The 20,774-nt window shown below is 50.8% G+C and overlaps 1 protein-coding gene across 2 annotated transcripts in view; it reads right to left on the reverse strand.

Moving 5' to 3' along the window:
• LOC144138784 (BTB/POZ domain-containing protein 6-like) overlaps positions 1-20,029 on the reverse strand; it is a 34,623-nt gene extending 14,594 nt beyond the window's left edge. Inside the window, exons 1-3 of one of the 2 annotated variants that reach the window (XM_077671248.1) lie at positions 19,767-20,029; positions 12,241-12,282; positions 3,867-3,946 (exon numbers count right to left, since the gene is read on the reverse strand). In XM_077671248.1, coding sequence (XP_077527374.1) covers positions 3,867-3,946; positions 12,241-12,282; positions 19,767-19,779 — 135 coding nt within the window. In that variant the 5' untranslated portion in view covers positions 19,780-20,029. The remainder of the gene's footprint in view (positions 1-3,866; positions 3,947-12,240; positions 12,283-19,766) is intronic. The other variant, XM_077671249.1, reaches the window with a different exon arrangement.
• Positions 20,030-20,774: the final 745 nt, after the last annotated feature.

Genomic DNA, 20,774 nt, shown 5'->3' on the forward strand with positions numbered 1-20,774 from the left:
GGAAAATATTAGCGAACGAAGATTTTAGAATCTGAACGACGATTTTCTCTCTAGCCCGAAACACCCCAACAGAAGTTTTAGTGCAGTTCCATTGCCGGCATAAACTTCGTTCTTTAAAAATAGTCCTACAAGAACACATATATTTTTAAAAGAAACCATGCAAACAAGGATGATAGGTGTCACATTTTAAGGTTGAAAGGCGAGATTTTGCTTAGACTATGTTCTGAGTTTGTTCAGTCAATTTACTGCATCTTTAAAGCAAAAAAAAGTGGTTCAAAAGTACAGTTTTCCTCGCACTATCCTCCCTGCACGCCTACTGACGTCGGCTATGGCGATGTCAGTAAAGTCAGCGAATCTAAATTTAAGGTTAACTAAACTTAAGCAATTCAACAGAACTAAAATGAAGTCAGCGAGAAAGTCAGAAATAAATTTACTCGACTCATAGCCAGCGTAACGTGTACAAATCTGCGAGAACCAACCAATAAAGGTTGGCTCTCGCAGGTTATGTCTCGTAAATAAAATAGGTAAACTAGGTAAAGTCTGTGCCGTAGTAGACAGAAAGAAACGAGACACAAATTTCGCTAGTTCTGACAATTGCACTGTTAACCACAACAAGTATATCCCGTGTAGTGTTGGTGTTGTTTATAAAATACCTTTGTCTTGTGGTCGGGTGTACGTTGGCCAAACGGGCCGATGTGTAAATGTGCGTTTGAGAGAGCACTTTAATTCTTTAAAAGGTACACCTACATTTTATTTGTCTGTTCACTGTCGTTCGTGTCCTACGAGCTCATTTCAGCCCCAATTTGAAAAAAAATTACGCCCACCTCTCCTCGCGGGAACCCTGGTGTGATGTGACACTGAAGGGGGTTCCATTGTGCGTTTCCGTTGGGTCGATTACTCGAATTGCGTGAGCAATCGTCGGGTAATGCGAGAGAGAGAGAGAGAGAGCAAGCATAGCACGGACGACCATCGACTGAGAGACCGGCCGGAGCGCGGCACTCCGGCAGCGCACTCGGGCGCGCAGCGGAGTGCAGCGCGCCCGAAGGAGAGGAGACCGCGGAGAGAGAGGGTGCTGCACATGGGCACAGCGCTCTTGCGCCGCGCGCAGTTGTTGGGAGAGAGTGTTCGCTATCAGCGCTCTCTGAGAGAGCAGAGGAGGCGAGCGGAGGGGAGACCCAGCTGTGCGGACGCGGACGACAACGACGCAGGAAGGACAGGGCCGCAGGCAAGAGATGCTCCTCTCAGCGTCGCATCTAAAACGGTCTTACTGTTCCGTCATTCTAAACAGCTGAAGCGCAAAATAATGGAGGCCTTCAATATAAACAGGCTTGGCGACGAGTGCATTAGTCAGGCTTCCGTTACTTTACATAATAAAGCACTTGGCTTATCTTGCTTGTTGTTGATGTTGTGTAGGAGCAAACTTGTTTCCTCTTTTTTTATCTCTATCAGTGTTGTGTATGGCACGGATGTTAGCGCATGCGCCGTTTCAATGCTCATTTATGTATATATGTCTTTTTGTTCAAAGAAGAAATTTCAGTTGATAGTCAGCGCTCGTCCTGACTGGTTTCTTTCCTCGTGTATTTTGTCCTACCGCTCTGTTTTTACATCATGTCGACGTACCAACTCGCCCAACTTTCCATCCTGCTGCAAAAAAGGTAACTTCCATGGACGCACATGTAACTTTTCACGACTAATATTACAGATCAGCTGACGTAGTTGCGGTGCTTTCCAGCGTTATTTATGTCTTGTAAACGATGGGCTATCTATAAACGAAGGGCTATCTACAAACTAAGCTAAGCCCGTGTGCCGGATGGCAATGATCGACATTCGTCCCTCCAAATGTACGCCGTGCCCGGAGTGAGTGAGTGAGAGGTAGTGAGTGAGTGATTGATTTGAATAAAAAGTTGAAAAGTGGACTGTGGATACTTTGAACTCACCTTGGAGTTCACCAGCACCCATCGTTAAGTAACGGTACATACAGGACCTAAGACGAGACATACGACGGCGCTACACGCGTGTGTCTCATCTTAAGTTTTGTCTCTGGCGCTGGCGCTACTTCTGTATCAACACCAACTCGCCCAACTGTCGATTTTACTGCACCAGCTTACAACCGAGTCCGTGGGAAGGGGAGAGGGGGGTCTGAAAAGGTACAGGTGAGTCGCTCACATAGATGGCCGTCCGAACCGCCGAAATAACCGGCGGTTTCCCTTTTCCCCTCAGATCCGGAAACGGTGATTCGCCGCAGCACTTGAGCGAACCCGCCTACAGCAGCGCCTTAGCCTCCCGCACCAGATGCGTCATAAAGTCGGTGTCACACCCGAACAAAAAACGTCAGTGCTTCAGTGAGTGGCGATGACGATGCATATTATTTATACGTCAAAGGAACAAGAGTCTTTTTTGCTTGTTTGTACGGCCCCTGAACTATGCAGAGGCGTAATACTTGGTATATGTGTTCGTGAACACGTAATCTAGCGATTCCACGTGTGAAATCCCGACCTGTAGAAGCTCATTAGGGCCCATTTAAGCTCTTGAGGGCTGACTGGGAATCGGAGAGAACGTCCCACTGTTGGCTGACTACTTTAGGATACAAGGCAAAGCAGCCAGCTTAGTGGTGGTCGCAGATGTCTCGTGATAGGGGTTTACCTAGAATTTCGATTTCGGGAGGTGTCAAAATTTTCCTGAGGGGGTGTTGGGGGGGGTCATAAATCCCTGGCCAGGGTGCTCGTGGTTGTGGAATCTTTTTTTTTTTTGTGGGGGGGGGGTGTTGAAATACCTCTGGGGGAATGTTGGGGGGAGTATAAATCCCTGGCTCAGCGGGGCGCAGATCCTACAGCGCGACGGAGGAATCCAGGTCCTTATCGCCCATGATGTAGCAATCACTGAGCAATCAGTAAGGGCTGTATAGTGGCCAATGTGCTCCAAGGCAGAATACTTTGCAGCCGGATCCATTATTTGGGCTCCACGTTAGAAGCAAGAGCACAGTAGTGGCAATCTTCATTGGAGAAAAGCTCCACGGAGGGTTATGAAGAGATATTATACATTTCTACATTCAAAAGCATATCTGTGCATGATGGGGGACGCACCGGCCTTGAACTGGGTGTCCTCTAGTTTCGGATGCCCTAGTTTTTGTTTGGCTGTTTGCGCCCTCGCAGAATGTCCTGGGTAAAGAGAGCCGAGTGATTAATAAACTGTGTCCCTCTTCCTCTCCGTCGAACCAGGTGATGGATCTTGCCTTTGCGTCATCTACGCAAACGAGTGGTTATGCGAAAAGCTTCTTCTTCGTTGTATCAGTCCTTGCGCCGTTTTTGAGCAGACACTCCAGTCAACTACAAAATGGCCCCAACTTGCATCTTATCCAACGGTCGTTCCAGCGGTCCTGAAATTGTGCATATTTCACGTATCGATCCATTTCTCCGGCGCCCTTTATATTTCAGCGTCTAAAGCGGAGTTTCCGCCCAGAGCTAAAACAGTGAACTTCAGCGTCGTACCTGTCTCCTAGGTGGTGCTTACCTAGCCATCTTAGTATTTGGACTTGTCAAAGCCCCACAAGCAAGCGCAATACCATCTTAACCACCCAGCCTTGCACTTTCATCATCATCACTTTTTGCAACAGCTCCTTGGCGCGATTGGGTAGTCATTAAACACGCCCCCAAATGTTCTGATGTCCGTTCCGTATTATATATACATGTGTGTATATGTGTGTGAAATAGAGAGAGCGCGAGAGATAAATTATGGTATATAAAAGCAAGTAAAGAAGTTTAAGCATAAATTGTAGCCCTTCTGAAGTGAAGGTCCCTGCCAGGTATGTAACATTTCTATTGACAGAGACAACTTTCCGCACTGTTGCGATATTGGCACGGCCTCACCTCGCCTTGGCAGTCAGTCTGAGATGACGTTGAAGCTGTGGGTTTTAGTTTGGTTCTTCCGCAGTAATGACACGGCCGATCTAAAAGAGAAAAAATAAACAGAAAAGAAAAACCAGGCGGTCACCGGCGAATTGGGAGAAGTGTGGATGGAGAGAGAGAGACAGACAGACGTGGAGAGAAAGAAACATTGATTTGGAGAAGAGTGGCTGAGATTTGGCTATGGGCAGGTGCCTACGTCCAGGGCCAAACCGACGAAGTGGGAACACTCAGCCAGCATTCGCGGCGTGACATTCTCCTTGCAGTGAACGTGCACTCGCCCCTCGAGTAGCGATACCAGACAAGCTCCCGCTCCCGGCGCCGATTTTGCGCTGCCGGTACCAGCCGGTACTAGGTGCACCGAGAGAGGGGTCTAGCAAAAGAGGAAGGCCGACTGCTCGATGGAGGGACGAAACAAGGAAATTCTGAGGCAAAGAATGAACTCGAGCGGCGCGGGACAGGAGCGGTTGGAGGTCGATGTTAGAGGCCTTCGTCTTGCAGTGGACCTGTGGGCTGCTGCTGCTGATGACGATGCAACAGCCGGGTCTCCAACCAAGGGAGAGGGGTGCCAGTTCGGCTGTTTCTCCAACTTTGCAGCCACCAGCAGGCCAGCCGCCAGCTGCAGCAGCCTCCTGGCACCCAGGGACACCAGCAGCAGCAGCCAGCAGCTACCCAGGGACGCCAACAGCAGCCACGCCAGCCAGCCAGGCGCCCACCTGCCCAGCCGTCTGCACAGCCAGTGGTAGGTTAGCCGCCCATGGCCGCAGCAGGAACCGGTCAAGAGCAGCTGTTGCCCGTCCTGCTGGCCCTGGCACACAGCCCGGTGGGTCACTTGCCTGAAGAGGACCCCGCACGCCGGGCGGCCACTGCCGCCCTGGCACACCTGAACCCCTCTACCCCCAAGCGTGGCTACCAGACCCTGCAGGACAGGCCAGCGGCCAGACATCCTGCAGTGGAACTGCAACCACCTTGGGCCGCGCCATGCGGAACTGCCAGAGCAGCAGCTCCGGGAGCACTAAAATGTGCTGGCGCTGCAGGAGACCAACGTCTGTACAAGCTCCTTGCACTTGCCGGGGTACGTGTGCCACGCAAGCGCAACAAGCTGTACCCTGCGCTCCTGCACCAACCGTCCGTGACAACACGCCAGCCACCCACCAGGGAAGTCCCAGCTGCTGTCTACGTGAGGGCTGTGCTCAACAGTGCTCCAATGGACCTGGCCTCGGTCGTAGATGGCCCATGTAACGCACCGCCCTCACGGGGCGCATGGGCTACAAGAACACCACAGTGGCCAGCGTCTACGTTCACCCAACGCGGCCCTAGGATGTCACAGCAGTGGGGTGGCTGCGGGCCCGCCTGGGCCCGGACGTTGTCGCCTGCGGAGATTTTAACGCGCACAACCCAGCCTGGGGCAGCCCCCGCCACACCCGCTTGGGACGAGAGCTGCTGGATGCTGGCACATCATGTGGCCTGCTCGTGGCCAACACAGGCAGCCCAACCTTCACCCGCCCTGGTCCCTCGGGCACGGTCCAGCTCTCCCATATTGACGTTACACTGGTGTCCCAGCGGTGTGCCTACACCTGGGAAACCGCCACCAGCACCTGGGGGTCGGAACACTACCTCATCCTGGTCACCTCTAGGGGGGACCGCAGGAGAGCAGACACCAGGGTCTGTGCCGTCACCAACTGGAAGAAGTACCGCAAGGAGTTGCAAAAGTGTCTTAAGGACCCAGAGCCTGATTTCCTGGAAGCTCTCGTGCAGAGCGCAACAAGGCGACAGTGCTGGGAGAGGTACCCCTCTGCACAGCACGGCCGAACCTGGGGCTCCTGAGACTCCGGGCCAGGCGCAACCAGCTGCAACGACGGGCCATCCGGAGCAGGCGTCCGGAAGACTGGACGGCGTACTAGCAGGTGGACGCGCAGTGCAGGAGAGCCAATCAGCGGCGGAGGCAGAGCTGGGAGTCGCTCTGCTTCTTCATGGACTCGCGTAGGGATCCAGCCAAAGCCTGGCGAGTCTTCCGGGCCTTGTTCCAGCCTGCCATCACCAACCGGCACCCTCTGCCTGCCTCTGCCATTTTCTTGGGTATCACCGAGGAGACCTTGGCAAATCAGCTAGCCGACCAGTTCATCTCGGCTCCACCTGCCACTGCGGCCCAGCTGCACGTGCTGCCGGCGTACCCCCAGGACCCTCAAGTGGTGGTCATTTGCGTTGGCGACATCGCACTCCGGGAGCTGCGGGCCGCCCTGGATCGATGCCCCATGCGGCGGAGCGCCCCTGACATTGTCGGGGTGACGTACCAGATGCGCTGGAACCTAGACGTCACCCAGCTGGAGCCGTTTCTGCAGCTCAATAACCGGGTGTGGAGGGGGAGCAGCCTTCCACCTTCTTGGCGGGTGGCACTTGTCAGGACGATGCTGAAGCCGCCCACCGAGCCTGCATCGTTCCGGCTAGTTTCCCTGACGTCCGGAGCGGGGTAGCTGATGGAGAGCACGGTCGTGGCCGGCTTCCAGTGAATTGCTGATCGTCGGGGCGTCGTCCAAGAACAGCAAAGCGGCTGCAGGCGCCGACGCTGCACGGCGGACTCCCTGAGGGATGTGGTGTCTATGCTGGAGCAGGCCCACCATGACAAGGAGGTGGCCATCTTGCTCCTGGTGGACATGAAGTCGGCCTTCGATTTCGTCCCCCAGAGGGCCATCCTGGAGGCCCTGGACAGCATGGGCGCTGTGGGGCACCTCCGGAGTTACGTGAGGGCGTTTCTGGCCAACCGGACCCTTCGAGTCAAGGTGAACCGAGCAACGAGCAGACCACGAGACGTCATCTCTGGGGATCCTCAGGGGAGTGTGCTCAGCCCATTCCTCTTCAACCTCGTCCTGGCTCCACTCCAGGACTGCATCCCGGGTGGGCTTGCGTTTCCAGTGGGGGTGGCAGTCTATGCCGACGACATCGCCGTCTGGGCACACGGACCAACGAGGCTAGCCTCCAAGCTGAAGGCGTCCCTTCAGGGGGTGCTGTGTGCAGTCGCTGCCTACCTGACAAGCCGTGGCCTGCAGCTTTCCGAGTCGAAAACGCAGTCCTTGGTCTTCCACCCGAGGGGCTACAGGACACGTAAGGCGACACCGCTGCTCACTTTGAGCAGCCAGTCCCTTGCGTGGTGCACGAGTGCGAGGTATTTGGGAATCCTGGTCCACTGCCAATTGTCCTGGCTACCTGCAGTGAAGGCACTCCGGCATCGCACAACGAGGGTCCAGCAGGGCGTGCGGAGGTTACTGGCGCATGGCCAGCGCTGCACACACACCGTGGCCCTGCGGGTGTTCAACGGGATGGCGTCGTCCGCCGTCCTGTATGCTCTGCCTCTGGTGCAACTCAAGCCACGCCGGTGGGAGGAGCTGTATGTAGGTGATCAGCCCCGGCCTATCCGCCTTTGCCTGGGCCTTCCGACCACGTCCCGGTGGCGGCGATGTACACGGAGCAAGACTCCTGGCTTATGCAGACGCTGGCACTGCAGGTGGGGCTCCACCACATCCACTGCCTGCAGGGCACCCCGGACGGCGCGGGACTCCTTCAGCGCTACCGCAGCCGGCCCAACTCTCGGATGGGCATTCTGCTCAGTACCTACGAGGGCCATATCGCGTTGCCACAGCGGCACCGCCTGGAGCCACTACCCCCAGGCACGGGGCAGTCTCTACGCATCGCCACCACATTGCCGAGGGTACGTAGCAAAGGGTCCACTCCACATCAGGCCCTCTACCAAAAGGTGGGCGCCCTGATGGAGGACGACGCTGCCGGACTTCTGCAGGTGTACACCGATCGCTCCGTAGAACAGTCGACGGGCAGAGCCGGAGCCGCCTGCGCGGCACTGAAACTTGGCACAAGCCAGGTGTGCAGCCTCCTCTTCCCGGCCTCATCCACCCACGCAGAGCTCGCTGGACTCCACTTGGCCGCGCATCTTCTACAGCAGGCGACCCAGGTCCGAAGGGCCCTCATCCTGACTGACTCCTGGTCTGCCCTCCTCCGTCTGCGAGGTGCCGACCAGCCAGATAACTCCAGCGGACAGGTAGAGCGGTCGCTGGCGACCAAGCTTCATGCGGTGGAGGCCCAGGGGTGTTCACTGCGACTTCACTAGCTGTCATCACACGTGGATATTATGGGCAACGAGGTAGCAGACGCCCTTGCCAAGGGTGCTGCTCGTCAGGCAGCGGTCCCAGCCTCCCGGGACCTGGTGGCATTCGACGCTGCAAAGGCTATCCTGGCCCAGGTGGTGGAGGCCCTGCATCCAGATGCCCGAATGGTCGGTCAGTGGTCGGGCCCCACGGGTCCTGCCCGGACTCATCAGGAGAGACGACCGGTCGCTCCTGCTTCTCCTGCGGCTGAATTGCTGCAACGTGGGAGCGTGCCGGTACCACCAGGGCCGCCGGGCGCCCCCACCTGCACCCACTGCCCAGAGCCTCAGACGCCAGGGCACTTACTGTGCTCTTGCCACCAGCATGACACCGCGATGGAGGAACTCCGCGCCGCCCTCAAGCGACTCGGTGCCCCAGGTCACAAGCTGGAAGACTTCCTGTTCGGAACGGGTCCGGACGCCTTCCGACGGGAGGTCTTCCAGCACCTCCTCAACTTCCTGGTTGCGACAGCACTAGCGCATCGTTTGTAGCCGTCGAGCCTTGGACGAGACGAACGCGACATAGACTGTCCCCCACTCACCTCCTTCTTCCCTCTCTTTCTCTCTTCGTATCCTGAAACACCCTTCCCTTGCCCAGACTGGGTTGTATGAGGGTGAACCCCCCTTGAGTTCAACAATATCCGCAGTTCTTTTATCTTCCCTGCTTTCTTAATAAATCACCACCACTCACCAACTTTGCACCACTAGTGCAAGCTGCGCCAATTTTCTTAAATTTGCTATCGCAAAAACCGAGCGTGTACATCTATCCTAACTAAAAAACTGTAATTACCAGATATGCACTGATGTTTTAAGTGCGAATGCACTTCTTAAGCGAGCCTGAATCGTCCGCCGCCGTAGTCCGCATAGCAACAGCTGCGGGTGCGCGCGCTCCTCGTCTTCCTCCTCGTCTTCCCTAGCAACGGGGGGAGATGGGCGTGCGCTACTCTCCTCCTCCTCTCTCCGCTCAGTGACTGCGGGTGTTGGGCGCCTCCTCTCCACTTCGGGCGGGAGAGCTCTCGCTCGCGTAGCGGGCGCTCCGCATTCCGACGCGTGAGGGCGCTCGTGTAGCCCTCGCCGTAACGGCGGGCGCTACTCTCCTCCTCCTCTCTCCGCTCAGTGACTGCGGGTCTTGGGCGCCTCCTCTCCACTCCAAGATCACGATATCCACCGTAATCGCGCAATCAACAACCGTGCATTCGCACTTACACACTCTCCCCCTCGGGGAAGTGCGAGGGAATTTTTTCCTCAATTCGCTGAACAATGTTGACAAATTTGGACCCTGTATCTAGATTTAGTAGACTGGAAAATGTTTTGTCTATACCAAGGTCTCGTTCAAGAAATCTTCTAGTATAGGTCGGGCTGCTGAATCGCGGTACACACGGACAGGAAGACAGACAAACATTTTCGCGTTTCAGTAGCACAAAAAAGACTATACTCTTTAAAAAGGACGTCGCCAAAATGGCGTTTCAGGCTTTAGTGGAGGTGAAAACAGGGTCTTTGTTAAGCATTTCTCCGTGGTTTAGTTTTTTCTTCACGGTTTAGGCAGTCCACGAGGCCAGTACGCGATTCGAATCAGACATAAAGCTTAACCGCTTGCACTCAGCACAACTGGCACGCGACAATTCTCGTTTATGGGTAGACCACAAAAGAACTGGAACGAGTGAGTAAACAGGCGTAATTTCACAAGCCCACACAGTGAAATGCTATATGATACCCTGGGGAAGCCCACGGGAGTCCTTTTGCGTGTGTAAGGAAAGAAGGAGCCCAACCGCTGTGCGCGTGCTCGGAGCATGGCACCCGATAATATCTGTTTAGCTCATTTTGGGATTCTATAGGTGGCAAGACGTTTTGTGAAACTGAAGGCTAATTCACGCTGGAGGCAGTTCGCGACATTATTAACAGAACGAAGCTTGGCAACAGTGGCGACGGCAAAATATGGCGGACAAACACTAAAGCATTCCAAACCCTTCGAAAAGATCCGCTGAATTCAGAGAATTATCTACTAATGGGTAGCATTCTTATGCCGCTTGTGTTGAGTGTGAGTTTTTTGCAGCCAAATGTTTTGGTTTTTCTAAATCCTGTCCGACCAGTTATCTCCATTTACGCTATTATAACGATTATAAGTGGGACATTCGCGCATTCTGCGTTATTGTGGAAATGCAGGGCTGTATATGGTTTGCCATTTTCTGTAATTGCTTAATTTTTTTTAGTTTTTTTTAGCTTTTAAAAATTTCGTTCGACCAATTATCTCCAGTTACGCTAATATAATGACAACATTTGGAACTTCCGCGAAATATGCATTATTGTGGAAATGTCATGCGTCGTACGTTTGGCATTTTCCGTAATTTCTGAACATTTTTCTTATTTCTACTTTTTCAAAATTTCGTCCCACCAATTATCCCCATTTACGGTAATATAACGGTTACATTTGGTATATTCTCGACATGCATAATTGTGGAAATGCAGGGCTTACACGGTTCGCAATTATTCGTAATTATTTTATATTTTTCTTATTTTTAGTTTTGCTAACTTCGTTGATTTAGTATTTCCATTTACGCTAGCATGACGATTACAGGTGAAACTTCCGCGAAATCTGCATTTTTGTGGAGAACCCCAGGTGGTTAAAATTATTCCGGAGCCCTCCACTACGGCGCGCCTCATAGCCTTGCGTTGCGTCGGCGCCTTAAACCCAAAAATCAATCAATCATTTTTGTGGAAATGCAGGGCCCTGGCTGTGGGGGTATTCGGCAAAGAATGCTACGCATGAAAAAATTTGAGCTCATGTGAAGATGGAAGAGCAGAGCAACTCTATTGCTGGACTACTACATTGAGTTATGCTTGAACACTCACTATATGGATCGAATAAAAACACTCAGACGACTAAGTTTCAAATTATTTTCAACATTAATTCTCATATAATTTTTACGGGATAGTTTCGATTAAACAGGAGTCACTGCCGCTTTTCGTAAAAGTATACTACATCGATAGACAGGCATGTACTGTCAGCAGCCGGGAAATCTGCAACGTAACTTCACTGGGAAGTAATTAATTATGACGAGTAAATCAAGCCAACATAACAATTGAGTCGTGGCGGTTAATTTCAGTATGATTTTCTCGAAGATACCTGTAGTAGATTGAGAGCCACCGAGTACACTTGTTCTGGAGCAAGCGCGTACGAGCCTTCGTCGACGCGGCCCGATAGGGGCACGCAGCTTTTGTCGGAACCTACCGCTCGACATCTTCGCTGTGAAGGGCAGTGTATGTCGGCAGAACTATTTCCACATGCAGCCTACTCTCTCCAGTATCGCATGCAAAATACTCGAGTTTCATACTCGCAGAGGTAAAGGGGAATGAGAAGCCCCAGTCCTTAGCCCGAGGTGCTGTTTATGATCCGGGGCCACCAATTTCCTGGCCTCGCTTATATAACGCAAAAGAGCACCGCCAAGAAAAGCGCCGCGCACGCAGACAGTACCTACCAGATGCCATAAATTGATGAACCCCCATACAAAATGGAGGTTCATGGAGATTCTTAATAAAGGAACATTGCAAATGCCACTTATGTATTGATTTTCAGCATTATGTTTGCATAATGTGTTATTCTTATTCAACAATGTTGACAAGTATGAACATTGACACCGGACTTAGGCGTTCGGATTTGCCTGTTGGTATATAAGACTATTGCGCAGCTGCTGTTTCACTTTGGCCGGGTGGCTGAATGGTGTCACAGAAAAACGTACAGACAGACCAAAATTTCTGCGTTGAAGTAGCCCAAGAAAGGCTATCGTTTTTAAAATTCGTTCGCTCTGAAGCTGTGCATACTGGACTAACACAAACCAAACCAGCACACTGCCATCGAAGCACATTCAGCACTACATGGACGGGTTTCCGGGCACTACAGAATGCTCATACTACGGCTGATACACCGCCAATGAAAACGCCCTCTGGACGTGCCCAGGCATGTAAGCCACCTTGAGACCTCCCCTCCAACCGATTCCTGCCTCAAACGCAGTTCTGGCTGGGGGGCATGGGTCACACCCCCTAAAGAGCTTGAAGAGCTTTTTTGTATCAGAGTAATTAACTATTTCAGTCCCTTGTACCCAGGCTCCAAAATAAAGTGTTCTCTCTCTTTATTTCTTATTAGTGTGAAGGACATGCGAAAATTTTCAATGCCACTAGACTCACCCGCCGCTTGAGACGCCCGCTGACCATGGTTATAACCATCACCTGCATGTGAAAATGGAACAGAACTGTGACACATTGCTGCAGTTCCATATAGCTACTAGACCACCAGTCTAAATACCTTGGCCAGAAAGATGCGGAGAGCCATCTTTCTATCCTATTTATCAGTGCGCTGTATTGCATTGTAAAAAAGTAAAAAATGGGCCTGTTTTTACCTTGCCACCATGGCGGTCCAATGCATTCAAGCATTCTAGAAAAGACTTAACTAGTAACCAAAAAAGTATGAACCTTTAGAGCAAGTGCTGTGAACAGAACGCATTTTCACTATTCCATTGTGGGAAAGCAGTTGAGTGCATACAATACAAAGGTCTTGCAAGTGAGTTAATCAGCAATAAAGGAAGCGATCAAGAAAACAACCAATCTGGAACTTCTATAAGCATATGCCACGCAGATGTTGATTCATGGTGGGGTTCAACGCACCGAAGCTGCACCTGGGGAATGAGGCGCACCGTAGTGGAGGGCTCCGGATTAATTTTGACCACCTGGGGATCTTTAACGTGCACCGAAATCTGGAACACAATGCGTTTTCGGTTTTCGCCTTCAGCTACGTAGATATGAACGATTCTTCATGGCCACGCCCGTCGCAATAAAGGCCTTGGAACTTCTATTAAAGGCTATATTCTTTCTTGGGCTACCTAAAGGCACCAAGTTTCGTCTCTCTTCCTGGTTGTCCCTGAAACCATCCACCCTGCCCAAAAACTGTTAAAGAAAATCTCCAACAAAACGTAAAAAAAAGCAAGACCGGTCCAAGTGCTCAAACGTCTGCCGTGGCTCTTACTGGTCCAGATAATTAAGCACAAAGGAAACTAGAACTTGTGGGATATTTTTTTTATTTAAGAAGACGTTGGGTTCACTTTTAGGCTGGCAGTTTAATACTATACTCCACCCGCCGCGGTGGCTCAGTGGCTAAGGCGTTGCGCTGCTGAGCACGAGGTCGCGGGTTCGATTCCCGGCCGCGGCGGCCGCTTTTCTGATGGAGGCGAAAAGCAAAAACGCCCGTGTGTAGGAGATTTCGGCGCACGTTAAAGATCCCCAGGTGGACAAAATTAATCCGGAGCCCTCCACTACGGCGCGCCTCATCGCCTGCGTTGCGTCGGCGCGTGAAACCCTACAATCAATCAATAATACTATACTCCCTAATGAGAAATTTGTGCGCAGCGAGAACTGCAGTCTTCTCGGTCACGGCGCATAGCAGCTGCGCCTCAGGAAGTGATCGCGTGAGCAGCGAACGCACGGCGGCGCGCGCTAATCTGCCGTTATCTCGCGGCGAAACCGCCGATCGTATTGTTGTAAATCGTGTTTGAACCTCCCGCGCAAGTTTCGCGTGGTTCGGATGAGCCACGCAATGAGAAGGACGGCGAAGGACCCATTCACTTACAGCACGCAGCGCGTGCCGGGCTTCTGTGAGGCGTCCTCGGCATACTGCCCTCCCTGTCACACTGTCGCCATACTTTTATACTACGCTTTTCCGCGGGCTTATATTCTGTCGCCTGTTCGTTCTCTCGGTTATATCGTGGCGCGTCGCCGCCGCAGATAATGTCTCACGCCGCCTCGGCATACCGCCCTCCCCCTCACACTTTCGCCACACTTTCCTCCGATTTCTTTATGTCTTCGGTGTCTTTTTGGTTCGCTCGCTTACCAGGCCGGCGACGCCGTCAAGCCGCAGCAGCGGACGCTTAAGTACTGCTCACCAAAACGCGTATACATTCTGTCGAAGAGAGGTGAAATAAAAGCAAACACTAGAACCAAAAAATCGAGCTGCGAAAAGCCCACAAGGTGCACAACGTACAAAACATGTGGTGCGCGAGCAGTACGAACGCGGAAAAATTGAACTTAATTAAGCAAATCTACACTGTATTAATTATGACGCCCTCGGGAAAACGATGTTGAAAGTGGAGACGTTCAACACCTCCCAGATACTTTATGACCTAAAACTATGAGATCTATTTCAGAAGTAAACGGGCAGTTATGGTTAAAAGAACACATCATGCAGTCTCAGAGGAAAGGGATAATCACAGGTCTTGAAGAATGCTACTAATTGGCTTTCCAGACTTGTGAAATCGCTGCTGATGAAAGGGCATCAGAAAAGAGGGGTGAATGCTGAACCGATGCTTGCTTCATAAATGTTTTTGTGTGTATGTAAACATAGCTAGCTTACTTCATAGCACAGGATAACTGCATCTTCAAGAGTAAGTACGCAAGGGTACATATGCATGCACAGTTCAAAAATAACGTCCGGTTAGTGAACGCGGTTAGTTACTTCCTCGCCCTCAAAAAACATGGCGGACTACTGGTTAGAATGAATGATGGCTATGCTTGCAGTAGTGCCTGCAGTTCAATTAAAAATAGAATAATACTTGTGCGTAGTTTTGTGGTCGAATCGGTCAATAATGTAAAAACGATCAAGGGAGCGATAGATACGCCAAAGTAGACGTGAGGCGATGATGGTGTGGTCATTCATTTCCGCGTTTCACCACGATGCCCAGCCAGCGCAAGAATTTCCACTTTTCCTGGCCTGCCTGCCTATTTGCACTTTATTAAATTATTACTTGAATATTATATTAGCGACAATCTAACCAAGACACAGCTACCATATATATGCTAGCCGCGCCTTGGCTGCACAATACTAAGTGCATATACATAGTATTGTGTAAATACCAGAGTAGCTAGAATGATTTCAGCGGTTAAAAATATATCCATCCGATTGCTAGCACTTTATAGAAAAGTCAAAAGAATGTTCGGTGAAAAAGACACTGGTATTTGGACTACAACACAGCGAAAAAAATCCAAGCTTCAGTATTGGTGCATACTTGTTCTATAACTTAGATCGTCATAAGCACAACGGCACAGAAGCAGTACGGGACAAGAGTTCTCTTTTAACTGAGTGAGGGATTGTCCCGTTGTGCCACTTCTATGTCGGTGTATTTATCGTGCTCTAATTTAAAAAAAATCACCGCATTATATTATATGTAGCCAGACCTTAAAGTGTTTGCTCTGAAGCAACGCAGAGAAGCCACTTCATAAAAAATTATGTTTCATCTTTGTCTTCCGAGCCCGCATCCGCGGCCGCCCCCACAACCCACCTCGGACCCACAAGTGACCATGCACGGCATCCCCACACCATAAGTCACCACCCTTCGGGGATTCGACGTCTCTTTCCACTACGACAGCTCCGGCGCCACGCAGCTCCAACAACTCCACAAGACGATCACCCAACTCACCCACCTCATTTGGCGCTTCCGCGGCTCCACCTATGGCCTCACAGAAGTCGACACCTGCAAACTCGTCTAAGCCCTCCTCATCAGTCGCCTCACGTACACCTGAGCTTTCCTCAACTTCAAGCTACAGCAAGCTAACAAGCTGCACGCTCTGATCCGCAAGACCTACAAAGCAGCATTGGGCCTGCCTACCTACACTGCCAACACACGCCTCCTCCAGCTACAAGCCTTGTCCCTGGCAGGCCTGACCTCACCAGTTCGTATTAAAGAACCCTCTCTCACTCTCTCTCTCTCTATCCTTCAGCTTGGCCTCCACAACACCCTCACCCAAATATTGGAAGCCGAACACATCTCCCACCTGCACCGACTCCCTCACACTGGCCGGTCGACGGGTACTCCAGCAGCACGGCCCCTGCCACCCAAAAAGCACCCCAACGTATTCCCCTTTCCATTCGTCAACGCATCCACGTCCCTCCTCTCCCAAAGCATATGTGCACTCCTCCACAACCGAGGCCGCTGCAATGCCCACGTCCGACTCCTCGACAAACTCTACGGCATGGATCCCAACACCCGCTATACCGACATCGCCCAGTACTCCACCCGCCACAGCACCACCATCGCAGTCCTCACCAACGAGAGTCGCCACCCCACCGCTGCCTCCTACCGCTCATCCCCACGCCCAAGCTTCCCTGACCCACCGCTACCAACCCTACTTAACCATCATCACCGACTCACAGCGAGCCTGCCGCCTCTACCAAGCCAGCCTCGCCCCGCCAGCGGCCATTGAACTGCTTCAAGGCCTACCTGAAGGTATCGACCTCACCATCGTGTGGACCCCCGGCCACTCCGGCCTGGCAGGAAATGAGGCGGCCCACGCCGCAGCTCCCGCACTCATTACCCGGGCACTTCCCTCGTCGGGTCTTGAACAAGCAACTCTCCCATTCCCCGACCCATCAGCCCCGACACCTCTCGACCCCACGTACAAATGCATCCTCTCCCACTACACCAACTCCCGACGGTGATACCCGACCCCACCCATCCTTCCCTCACCCCCAAAGCCTACTTCCTCCGCCGACCTACTACAGACCGAAACCTACTACTAACGCAACATCTCATTCCACATTTCCCCTTCTCTCTTCTCACGTGACTGCTCACATTGCCACACCCCTCTCAACACCTGCCATCTCGTCTTCTCTTTGAATTGAATTGAATGGAATTTAAACGAGGTTTATTGGTTGCTTCCCCAACACCCACATCCCCACCCCTCCACTTCCCCTGAGCTGTGGGAGTCCGAGCTGACCAGCTCCGCACCGGAGCGCCATGTCGCCCTGGTGCGGCGCGCCCTGGAGGCAGCCCGGACAAGAGGCCTCCTGGACTTAGCAGGCTAACCACACCCTTCTACCCCTTACCATTCAGCTCAATAAATAATTTTCCAACTAACCAACTAATCATCCCGACGTTACAGCTCCAATCAGAAGTTTTCAAGGTACCGAAACTTTTCAAAAAACATTTTCTTGTGTGTTTATTGTACAAGTCGCGCTTGATCGTTTGTGATCACCGCGGCGATAACAAAATACAAAAAAACTAGAAAATTATGAACGAAGAAGGGAGGCCACACGACTCCGTTAAAACCTTTCGTGGTTTTATCACGGAAGTGCCACCATTACATTTTAGGTGAATTGAATTAAGACGTCTAAATTTACGGAGAAAAGTAGTCGACATACCGACCGGAATCGTCAAACGCTTTGCCGAAACTGCTGGTCCCAGAATCTTGGAATTGCGGGATTACAATCCAATTACAGTGTAGGGGGTCAGTAAGCGTGAATGTTTTCAAGTTAAAACCCCATTGAAGTAAAGAAGTTTTGCTTTTGCGAAATCCTCATTGTCTTGCCGCCGCGTTATGAGATCAAAATGCTTGTTTTTGTCATTTGTGTAATCCATTAAAATTAATAATTAGTACAGGGTTTCGCCCTAATCAACCCGTACGAGGCGAATCCAGATTCGGGGTAAATTGATGTTTTAACGGACAAGATATGCATGTCCGGCTCGTTAAAATATGAAATTGAATTTTTGTTACAAATGTTTTTGTTACAAATGCACAACAACGTAAAGATGTATCCTTAGCCTTCAAGAGGGAGAGCGGTCTGCCTGCTATTCCACCCCTAACGGAGTGAAGAAGCCTAAAATGTAATATCAATGCTGACTCAAACTTCTGGACCTGAAAACTTGAAACTTCGGGAGTGCAATCATAACATGGCGCAAAGTTCAATAATGCCGTGATGTGTAAAAATTACGCCCAAATGGAATGAATTTGCTAAAATGGTTTTTTTTAGGTAGACTTCGTTATCTCGCGGTTGCATTGCGATATAGCTGTTTTTTATGTAGGTAACTCAAGCGCATTCCTAAAAACCGTTTTACATGGTTGTGTGTTTCTACCAATTTCGCAACATTTTTCCAGCCCTTTGATGTATGCAATGGGTCCTGTTTGCAAATATTACCCATGCAGATGCCAAAAGAAAAAAAAACAATTTCAAGGCAGGAATTTCAGTTTCGTCCTAAAAACCTAAAAAAGACCAACTGGTATTTTTAATGTGCACCCTTAACGACTTGTAATGGCGAGAAATTTAAATAAGTGTGAAGTGCAGTGGGGTGACATCGAACTGTGATATCAGCGCCTAATCCCAAAGTGCTGGACGTAGAGCTTAAAATCGCGGAAGTACATTCCTGTCATGAACTAGGAGGTCAATGAAGCTTTTTATTACAACTCTAAGAAAGTAAAAACGGCTAATTTTCCGTTCGAAGTTTTATTATCTCGCAGGGCCGTTCAAATATAAAACAGGCTTTTGGTTGTATGTAACAATTGCCGATTATACAACGCACCTTCAAAGTCTCTCCCAAGCAACACCTTATTGGCCACTAGGGGTTTCGGGCCAAATTACCCCCTTATGCGCATTAGTCAATGTGTGACACCCATCGACATATTGACACTGCGGGTACAACGGCTAGTCAACAACTATAAACACGTGGACAGCCAAGCCAGCGTCATTTTAAAAGGTAATGGATATCGATGCGCTTGCAGTAAACGTTAGTGGAAAGAAGTTGTTAACTTAAGTTGTGGACACTTGAAAAATATGCTAAGGGAGTTAATTGTTAGTTTTTAAGATGTCTTAAAACTCGTATGTATTCATCACCGGTCAATGTTTGTCGTAATGCTGCCACGTTTTGCCGTGTGTCCCTCTCATCCACAGGGGGAACTTAGCCGTGGGTGATCTTTGCTTTTAACACACCGGCTGAGCTATCACATTTCCTCTGTTCTGTGCTGCATGTCACCGAATAATATTTCCATTTCTTCCAAGTTTTTGCTGTCATGAAAAATTTTAAGCCTCACACTTTTTGCGAAATTCTAATGCCCCTATCTTCCAAAGCCCTTTCCTTGCCCGTCCCCAGAGTTTGGGAGTGCGAACTGACCAGGCTGCGAAAAGCCACAACCTCTTTGTATTTTTATTTCTTTGATACTCAACTTCAGTAAAGGTTAATTTACTCACTTACTAACTCACTCACTGATGTATCACGTTGATTGAAAACTGGAGCAATAGCTTCGCTACAGAAGAGCGCGAACAATTTGTCTTTATCGTATACGTGCCGGAATTGATCAACTGCGCCAAACTTGAAAAACAGCAGCCGGCGGCCTGACAGGGGCTCGGTGAAAAAATGTGCCTACGACACCCGTGCCCTCAACGAGAAAGGCATCTCCCAGATAAAATTTCCCGTCAAACTTTGCCCCAAAATATTGCACACACAAGCGGACACAGTGTTGACCTTCACAACGTATTGTTTCGGCGACATTCTTCAGCTCACCAGCGATTAGATAACGACCGCTCCTCACATTAGCCCGGCATGCACCTGTATCGCCACGGAATGCCGTCACTGGGGTGTACGCACAAGCAGCAGACCTTTCGGCCTCGCACACGTAAAAGGGCGTTAAAGAACAAATAAAACCTTCTAGCTGGGAACGTGCACGATGGCAACCAATTGTAACTTGGCGATGAGTTCCGATAAACGCAGAAACTAAGAATCAGAGGCAAACGTTGACACGCATCGCATCTGCCGTGCACTGAATTGAGAAACCATACAACGCCAAAATTGAATTCCGCCACATGCGCACGTGCAAGGAATGCCTACGGGATACACCATCCTAGCAGTATACTTATGCCAAATCTAATATAGAGTTAATAAAACCCAAACACTTACCGTAATAATTCATCGGGTGAGGCGTAAATTGAGCTTCCCGCTTCTACGAGCACAATCGACGTGATATGTGTAATCGACGATGCAGCAGCTCGTGCAGCACTCTACAACAGCGAACTAGAAGCGAACCACACGGCACTGCAACAGTGCTAACGGAGCTCTGTCCGCGTAGAGCAGGTGGCGTCCGATAAAGCCTTTCTGTACTACTCTCATCCGCCACGCAAGTTGCCGGTATCGGTCGTGTACCTGATAGAGGGGCTTTAGTGGCTTTTGCCTCCAACAACTGTAAATAGCGGCGGCGCTTCAATCGGAGGCTACTGAAAGCGCCGGCAGAGTGCGCAGCCGGCCGCACTACGGGCGACGCGGCAACGGCGTTGCTTTAGCGCTGCGCGGGTAAATTGTTTCTTGCGCGTAAGGATCCAATTGCGTAATGATTACAGCGAAGCTGTCTACGGGTAGAGTTTCGTGACATTTTTATATGCTCCGGCGAAAACTATGCTCCCTCTTTTTGCAGTTTCTCTCCGCTTTTCATTGTGGCGGAAATAAGGCAAAAAAATCGGCGCTTTCTCTTCGTCATCACTCCAAGCTCGTCCGTGCCTAGTCCCCCTTTGCTCTCCCAGGGTAAGGGTTATATTGATCGTGTCCGTATACTGTAAATAAAATAGTACGAAAAATTATCCTGTTGAGTTCCGCGTGAGAGGTGAATGTGACGGCACGTATAGGTAGAACATGTGCACGCGTAGAAGAGCTCTGACTGCACTGTTCCAGGTGGAACCCAGACAGCGCATACAGTATGGCCGAAGAGGCTACGCCATGAAGCGCCCTCAGTGCAACGGCATACATACGCCCATTGTTACGTCCCAAGAGTTGCCGTAGGTCTCTCAGCACAGCCATGGTGCGATCCCGTAGTGCCTTCACAACTGGCAGCCATACTAGCTGTCTTTCGATGAGTGGGCGCGCCTAAAGAAGTTAAAAGTCGATAAGCGACGCCCCATTAGCCTCCGCCTGGGC

This window comes from Haemaphysalis longicornis, unplaced genomic scaffold, assembly GCF_048455015.1.
Source record: "Haemaphysalis longicornis isolate Haplotype H1 unplaced genomic scaffold, Haemaphysalis longicornis Haplotype H1 scaffold_5, whole genome shotgun sequence".
NCBI lineage: Eukaryota > Metazoa > Arthropoda > Arachnida > Ixodida > Ixodidae > Haemaphysalis > Haemaphysalis longicornis.